Raw genomic sequence first — 9,152 nt, forward strand, 5'->3', positions numbered from 1 at the left:
CAAAATCATGCAAAGATGTCACCAGTAGACTCTTGCATTTCAGGTGTATGGAATGGCCTGCTGAGCTGTCAGTCAGGGGCTAAGCATTCTGTCCAGTTGACAGCTTTTCACAGAGCTCCCTTCTCTTGCTTTCCCAGAATATAGCTGAATGCCTCCTTAGTGGTCAAAGCCAGTTAATGCATTTGTCTTAACAAACAATAGCTCACTGATAGGGAGTTTCCTTCTAGAGAAGAAGAGATTCTACAGTGATTCAATTTCACTTGGGAAAAGGAAGGAATAATAATATAACAATACGTGCCACGGCTCATCTAGATGCAAAAAATGCCATTCTGGGAGGCAGGAGGATGAGGCCCCTGTTTACTGGCCTTCACAGTGATATCATGTCCTTTGCTACTAATGTCCCTAGAGCTGACACAAAGCAGTTGAATGAATACTGGGCAATTCCACTGAGTGCTTTGTGTGGAGCTGAATCACTGACAAGATAATGAACATTTTATTTTTTTATTTTTAGAAATGTAACACACAATGGCATTTACAGCCATTGTGGTTCTACTTTCATATTGTAATATAATTCTAAAGCTAATTACTGAATTTCTGTGTTTATAGAAAATTGAAACATGTGGTAATTATGTGCTATTAATAAAACTTGGATTTTGTATAAGCTTGGAAATCTAACAATTCAAACAATAAAGCTGTTTGGCATGGTCTGATACAGCTATAGACAAATGGTGAGGGCATGATTTATCTTAATTTATGAAGAAGAAAATGCTTTGCTCTATTCCCAGGAAGAACTATCTGCCAGAGTGCCATGATTTAGGGCATAATCGATCAGCAAAGACATTTGCCCTTTCAGACACCTTGCACAGCAGCTGTATCTAAGCTTTTTGACCTTGTAAGAAGGTAAAAAAAAAAATAAAAATAAGAGAGGGCACAGTTGGGTTCAAGATGGTGACATAAGAAGATGGAACTCACTCCTTCCCATGGATCCAACAAATATACAACAATAATCTCCTCACAAAAAGACCAACAAATTGGATGAACAGAGCCTCCACAACAAAGGAGAAAAAGGACAGCACTGAGATGGGTAGGAGAGGCAAAGACCCTACCTTGCCAAAAAAGACTCCACCATAAGTGTTGTGTTCCACAATGAGGCAGGGTCTCAAAATACAGAATTTTTTCCTAAGAAGTGAGGGGTCTGTGCTCCACAGCAGGCTTCTAACCCTTAGATCCTGCGTGATAAAGGAAGAAGCAAAACTGTCACTATCGGCAGATGACATGATACCATACAGAGAAAATTCAAAAGATTCCAAAAAAACTGTTAGAACTAATAAATGAATTCAGTTAAGTGGCAGGATACAAAATCAACACACAGGAGTCTATGGCATTTGTATATACTAATCACAAATTATCAGAAAGAGGAATTAAGAAAATAATTCCATTTAAATTGTGTCGAAAACCTAAGCATAAATTTAACCAAGGTGAAATACCTACACACTGAAAACTGTAAGACACTGATGAAAGAAAATGAAGATACCAATAAATGGAAAAAATATTCCATGATCACGGATTGCAAGAACAGAGTTAAAATGTCCATACTATCCAAAGCAATCTACAGATTCAGTTCGATCCTTATCAGCATTCCAGTGAATTGTTTGTTTTTACATAACCAGAACAAATAATTCTAAAATTTGCATGGTACCACAAAAGATCTGCAGTAGCCAAATCACTGCTGAGAAAGAAGAACAAAGGTGAAGGTATCACAGCCCCTGCTTTCAAACTACGCTATAAAACACAGTAATCAAAACAGTATCATATTAGCCTAAATATCATATCAGAGATGAAAAATGGAGAACCCAGAATTAAGCCCACACATATATGGGCAATTACTTTATGATAAAAGAGCCAAGAACATACAGTGGAGAAAAGGCATTCTCTTCAACAAATGAAGCTTAAAAGGGGCCCCTAGGTGGTTCAGTCCTTTAAGCATCTGCTTTCAACTCTGGTCATGATCTGGGGGACCTGGGATTAAGCCCCACATAGGGCTTCGCTGCTCAGCAGGGAGTCTGCTTCTCCCTCTGCTCCTCCTCATGCTCACTTTCTCACTCGTTCATCTCATAAATAAATAAATAAATAAATAGATTTTTTTTTATATGGAGCTGGAAAAACTATATATATATTTTTTAATGGAGCTGGAAAAACTAGACAGCTGCGTGCAATAGAATAAAGTTTGACCACTATCTTACACCATGCACAAAAATTAACTCAAAATGGATTAAAAACCTGAACGTAAGACTGAAACCGTAAAATTCCTAGAAGAAAACATAGGCAGTAAGCTCCTCAACATGAGACTCAGTGGTAATTTTTGTGGATCTGATTCCAAAGGCAAGGGAAACAGAAGCAAAAATAAACACATGGAATTACATCAAATTGAAAATCTTTTGCACAGTGACAGAAATGGTCATCAAAACAAAAAGATGATCTACTGAATGGGAGATTTTTGTAAATCATATGTCCAATAAAAGGATTAGGATCCAAAATACATAAAGAACTCATACAACAAAGTAAAAGAAACAATCCAATTTAAAAATGATCAGACAGGGGCGCCTGGGTGGCTCAGTGGTTAAGCCGCTGCCTTCAGCTCGGGTCATGATCCCAGGGTCCTGGAATCGAGCCCCGCATCGGGCTCTCTGCTCAGCAGGGAGCCTGCTTCCTCCTCTCTCTCTTTGCCTGCCTCTCTGCCTACTTAGGATCTCTGTCTGTCAAATAAATAAATAAAATCTTTAAAAAATAAAAATAAATAAAAATAAAAATGATCAGACAATCTGAATAGACATTTCTTCAAAGAAGACATCCAGATGGCCAACAGACACATAGGATGTTCAACATCACTAATCATCAGGAAAATGCAAATCAAAACCACAATGAGGTATCACCTCCCACCAGTGAGAAGAGCTAGTACCAGAAAGACAAGAAATAACAAATGTTGGTGAGGATGTGGAAAGAAGGGATCTTTCATACCCAATTGATGAGAATGTAAATTGATGCAGCCACCATGGAACATAGTACGGATATTTCTTTAAAAAAAAAGAGAGAGAGAGAGAATAGGATTACCCTAGGATCCAGCTATCCCTCTTCTAGGTATTTATCCAAAGAAAACAAAAATGCTGACTCAAAAAGATATATCGCCCCTCTGTTCATTGCTGCATTATTTACAATAACCAAGAAATTGAAACAACCTAAATGTTCATCAGTGGATGAATGGAAAAAGAAGAGGTGTGTGTGTGTGTGTGTACTATAATAGAATACTACTCAGCTTGCTATTGGCAACAATGTGGATAGACCGTGAAGGTATTATGCTAAGTGAAATAAGACACACAGGGAAAAACAAATACCGTATGATTCCACTCATCTGTGGAATCTACAAAGGAAAACAAAACAAAAACAAACTCATAGATACAAGAGAACAGGTAGATGATTACAGAGCAGAAGGGTGGGGGATGGAAGTGGTTGAAATGGTTGAAGGGGGTCATTTATATAACCAGACTTGTAGTGGTGATCACTGTAAGACACACAGATGGCAACTTACAATGTTGTACACCTGAAAGTTAAATAATGTTATATACCAATTTTGCCTCAATTTAAAAAAAGAAGAAGAAGAAGAAGAGTGTAGCCGAGTTTCGAAGTTCAGCCTTAAAGTCCAGATTCAGGTCAAAGGAAATGGGAAGGACTAAGAAAAATAGGCACAAGAGACCTGGTCTGGGAAGGCACCTTCCTAAATTCTCCCTCTCTCTTCCCTAAGAGATCAGTGTGTCTCAACCTGGGCTTGTACATTAAAATCACTAGGACGGCTTTTTAAAAACATTGATTCCTGAGCCCCATGCCCAGAAACCAGCTGTATCAGGTTCTCATGGGGTGGGATCTCGGCATATGGTGATTCTGTGTAGCCGCCTGAGAAGTGGTGCTTTCTGGGGAGACCTTGCCTCTGTCTCACATACAGCGTTCCTTACCCGTTTGCACTATGTGCCCGCCCACTTCCCAGCCCATCCATCCTTGAACATTTGATAGGAAATCAGAATGTGCCCCTTGCACTTTCTGGATGTATGGGCCCTGACTTTCTTTTCCTCCCTCCCCCGCTTGCACCTTCTGTCTCTAAAAACACCTTTGGGACTTATCAGCATCAACGCCCCAACGACATATACTTAAGGAAAAGAATTCTGATTTTTTCTTTTTTTTATGTAGGTTTATTTCTACAGCTGAGCCACAAGGCTGCTTTTTTTTCTCTCTTTCTAATCAGCTATTGCTGAGAAGAGATCCTTTTTACATGTTAGTCAATACTCAAGGAAAGACCCTATGGGGTCTCTGGCCTCCCCCAGGACAACTGGTCCTTAAACTATACTCAAAAGAACAGTTGTGTGTGGAGAAATACACTGAGGCAGGGGCGCTGGCTGGCTCAGATGGTAGAGAGTATTCAACTCTTCATCTCAGGGTTGTGAGTTCAAGCCCCACACTGGGTGTGGAGCCTACTTAAAGAAAGAAAGAAACTGAGGGATTTCAAACCTAAAGTTAAATGGCGATTCTTTTTTCTTCATACAGCAAAAGGAAAATAAGTTAATAGAATTTCCTCAACTTTTGGACTATCCTCCCCCCAAAACTTTCTTAAATTCTTAATACTCGCTGCTATTGTTTGCCTATTCTAGAGTTAACTAAAAGATGTATCTGACTTTTGCTCTTGTAAATGAAATCTGCCACTCCATCCTGTGATTTCAAGAGCACTAACTCCAGGGGATGACCACCAGAACATGTGGAGAACTACTGCCCCAAGGATTTGAGAAGTCCAGCTGATCCCTGTCCCAAACTAGAAGCCCTCGGCATGGCTTCCTGCTCCACAGTTGGGGGATTTTATGATCACATATATTCTAAGATGAGAGAGTGGAGATGTTGTAGGGATGCAGCGGCTTACTGACATGGGAGGGGCTAGAAGAAGGTCCGTCTGTCCATCTGTCCCAGGTGCCCTCTCTCCTTTCTTTTCCCTCTCCATGCACCCCCTCCCCACGCCCGCCATCATGAAGAGCTCTTCTCTGAAGGTTTTAGAATTCATCAGTTTCCCCTTATTCCAAGTCACTTTAATCAGTGCTGAGCCTTGTGAATCCCTAACACCTGTGTTATACCGACTTTCAATCGCAGTAATGAGGCAATAGCGAGTGAACCAATATAAAACCACGACAGCCATCAGACCTTAAAGCCTGAGAGCAACATCACCCAGCCTCCGCTTTGCCCAGAGCACCCTTGTTATCCTACTTGCATGTCCTTGACCTCCCTCTTAGAAATTCGCAACACCGGCCTCATTATCAGACTCTTCTCTGACCTCAGCCAGGTCCAACCCAAGGCAGAGATGAGGGCTCCTTCGGCAGAATGCCCTGTGGAAATGTTTGCCAGAGTAGTTCCCATTCCTTCCAGAGCCAGCAATCTCCGATTTTTTTCTTATAAAAGCAAAATAAATTCAATATTTGCCTACTGGAAACTAGAGCTAGTACAATTAAGCGCAGACTCTCGTCACTCAATTGTCTCACAGAACAGACTGTTTGGGATTGCATTTCAAAAACTTACAGCTGATTTTTTTTTCTTTTTGTCACTTTTACAGAGACATGCGAGAAATGAAAAACCTCTTAAGCAAACTCAGGGAAACTATGCCTTTACCATTGAAAAATCAAGGTAAGTCTTGTCATTTCTCTTTGAGGCAAAGGATGTTTGTAACATGATAACCTTGGGACTTGTTTCTCGAGAAATTACAAATTTGTTTTACACAAACAATAGAAGGCACTGAGTGTACATTCCTCACTCTTTAAAATGATACAATAATGAAAATGGAGCCTCTCAGGAGAACACAGTCATGCTCCAAGGAGAGCCAAGATACACTCTGACCCTCAGAGGCCTCTTCTACTGGCCCTGTCAGTCAAGAGCATATATTCATTGACAAGCCCTGGAAAGCACTATCCCAGGTATAGCAAATATAAAACAACTGAAGACTTGGCCCTTGCCTTTAAGAAGCTGGACATTAGGGGCGCCTGGGTAGCTCAGTGGTTTAAGCCTCTGCCTTTGGCTCAGGTCATGATCTCAGGGTCCTGGGATCGAGCCCCACATTGGGCTCTCTGCTTAGTGGGGAGCCTGCTTCCCCCTCTCTCTCTGCCTGCCTCTCTGCCTACTTGTGATCTCTATCAAATAAATAAATAATCTTAAAAAAAAAAAAAAGAAGCTGGACATTAAGGAGGGCACACGTGGTAATGAGCACTGGGTACTATTTATAAGACTGAGGAATCACTGACCGCCCCCCCCCACCTCTGAAACCAGTAACACCTAGTTAACTGAATTTAAATTACAAAAAACAAAAAAAAGTTTACAGCCTAGAGGAGGACACTTAAAGAAATTTCGAAAGGGTGGCTCAGTCCATTAAGCAACCCACTCTTGGTTTGGGTTCAGGTCATGATTTCAGGGTCATCAGTTGTGGAGCCCTGCCTCAGGCTCTGCACTCAGGATGGAGTCAGCTTGAAATTATCTCTCCCTCTGCCCCTCATCCTCCCTCCAGTGCACTCTTTTTCTCTCTCAAATAAATAAAATCTTTTAATAAATAAATAAATGAAAAAAGAAATTTCCAAAGAAACTCCTCTGCCATCTAGATGTTTAGTTATCTAAAAGAAGTAATAGTAATTAACAAATTGAGACCTTACAGTGCGCCACTGGATTCTGCACCTAATTCCAATGTGTGGGAGAGTTTTCCCACAGCACCAAGCAATTCGTGGACACCAGCATGGTGTACTGCAATTCATCTGAATTCTGAGATGACCTGGTGGACAGCACCAGATCCCCTAAGTTAAGGGCTACAAGACCGCCCTCCTCCACCACTTGAGATGTACAGGTTGGAAGTTCCAAGGACCCCCTGCATGAGTCTATTTAATTTGCTAGAGCAGCTCATAGAACTCAGAGAAGCATTTTACTTACTAGATCAGCAGTTACCACAACAGGGTATAACTCAGGAACAGCCAAATGTCAGACCCAAGCATAGGGTTTGGGGAAGGACAAGCAGATTCCATCCCTTCCCCAGCGTGCGCTGCTTGGTACATCACCTGTTCACCTACCCAGAGGCTCTCCCAACCTGTCCTTTGTTGGTTTTTATGGAGGCTTCATTACATAGGTGCGATTGATTAAATCACTGGCCATTGGAAATGGAATTCAATCTTCAGTTCCTCTCCTGTCCCAGGAGATTGGGGGGTGGGACTGAAAGTTCCAACCCTCTAATCACACTTTTGGTTCTCCTAGCAACCAGCCCCCATCCTTCCGTGGTTTTTGTGAAAGTAATCTCATTAACATAACAAAAGACGCCTCTTTTGCTATCATCCCTGAGGAAATTCCAAGGGTTTTAGGAGCTTTGAGCCAGGAATGAGATGCAAGACCAAAGGCATGCCTTATATTATAAGCCACAATGTCACAACCACTATCCTAAATACTTCACATGTGTTAACTGTATTAACTTATTTAATTCTTGGGGCACCTGGATGGCTCAGTGGGTTAAGCCGCTGCCTTCGGCTCAGGTCATGATCTTAGGGTCCTGGGATCGAGTCCCACGTTGGGCTCTCTGCTCAGCAGGGAGCCTTCTTCCCTTCCTCTCTCTCTCTGCCTGCCTCTCTGCCTACTTGCGATCTCTCTCTCTCTCTCTCTGTCAATTAAATAAATAAATAAAAATCTTAAAAAAAAAAAAACTTATTTAATTCTAATAACTTCGAGGGAAAGGCTATTGATGTTTCCCAACTGGCAGGAAACTGAGGCAAAGAGAGGTTAACTAACTCAGTCAAGGTCGCACAGACTGTAAGTAGAAAGGCTGGGCAGTAATCCCAGACAGTCTGTCCGCAGAGCTATTCTGTGGGACTATACAGCTTCACATAGGAATGGAGAGGTATTTTCACTAGAATGTTAACTTCCATGAGGGAAGGGCCTCTACACGCTTTTGTTAACTGTTACTGTATCTTCCGTATCTAGAGCAACGCCTAGAACACAGTAGAACGACACAGTAAATGTTTGTGAAATCTGCGCGGGACTTGGCTGCCCGGGGGCATCTGATGTTACGTACCGAAGACTCCCCGCAGCACTTACACTGAGCATGCGCGGGACTTGGAGGCCCGGGGTTGGGGGGGGAGGGGAAGGTCCGATGATGCGTCTGAAGGACGGACGACCCGCAGCTCTTACACTGAGCATGCGCGGCCGGAGACGTCTGCGGAGGGGCGTTCGCTTCTGAGAGCGCTCCGTCGAGGGTGGGGAAAGGGTTTTTGGAGTCAGAAAGCGACTCCTCTGGCTTCCACTGCAGAGCCGAGGGAGGACAGGGTGCCGCCTGGCTCCGAGAGGACTTGGCAGCAGAGCTGGAGAGCAGAGCTGTTGGCTCGGGGAGCGGCGTGGCAGAAGGTGGAGAGGTGGAAGTGAGAACGCCAGATGAAGAGGCCGAGAAGTAGCGTGGCCTGAGCCGTGTGGGCTGGAGCAGGGTGTCAGCAAGGAAGACGCTGCGCGTGGGGCGTCCGTCACCTGCCGCGAAGCGCGCCCTGCAGGGCCTGGGATCAGACTGATGGGCTTGAGCCCTGCGCGTGGTGCTTGGAGACCTCGCGGCGGTGTCAGGAAGCAGATCGAGTGGAGTGAGGAGCGAGCCGTCCGGCCGCAGCTTGGACGCTTGTCGCTAGAAATACGCAGGGCGGTGGGGACATGGGACTTGGGATGGAGACGAGACGACCCAAGGGTTCGAATGCTGGCTCTGCCACTTACCAACTTGGTGCCCTGGAAGTCTGTTTTAAGATCCACTGGTTTCAATGTCCTCATCCCTGAAAAGGAGATAAGACCATTACTTACTTCGGCGGGCTGTTGGGGTCTAAACGAAGCACCGCGGGTCTTGTGTCTGCTCCCGACCTTGTAGAGGACAGACACTGGACAGATGCTTTATTGTGATGACTGTTGCTGGTACTGGTATTATTTATTTATTTATTTATTTATTTATTTATTTATTTATTTATTTATTTATTTATTTAACAGAGATCACAAGTAGGCAGAGAGGCAGGCAGAGAGAGAGGAGGAAGCAGGCTCCCTGCTGAGCAGAGAGCCCCGCATTGGGCTCTCTG

General features: G+C 43.4%; 1 protein-coding gene across 3 annotated transcripts in view; it reads left to right on the forward strand.

Moving 5' to 3' along the window:
- RGS7BP (regulator of G protein signaling 7 binding protein) overlaps positions 1–9,152 on the forward strand; it is a 95,839-nt gene that overhangs the window by 77,010 nt on the left and 9,677 nt on the right. For 2 of the 3 annotated variants that reach the window (XM_059417951.1, XM_059417952.1), the window contains exon 5: positions 5,642–5,712. In XM_059417951.1, coding sequence (XP_059273934.1) covers positions 5,642–5,712 — 71 coding nt within the window. Of the gene's footprint in view, positions 1–5,641; positions 5,717–9,152 lie in introns of those variants that run through there. The other variant, XM_059417953.1, reaches the window with a different exon arrangement.

Source organism: Mustela nigripes, chromosome 12, assembly GCF_022355385.1.
Source record: "Mustela nigripes isolate SB6536 chromosome 12, MUSNIG.SB6536, whole genome shotgun sequence".
Taxonomy (NCBI): Eukaryota; Metazoa; Chordata; class Mammalia; order Carnivora; family Mustelidae; genus Mustela; species Mustela nigripes.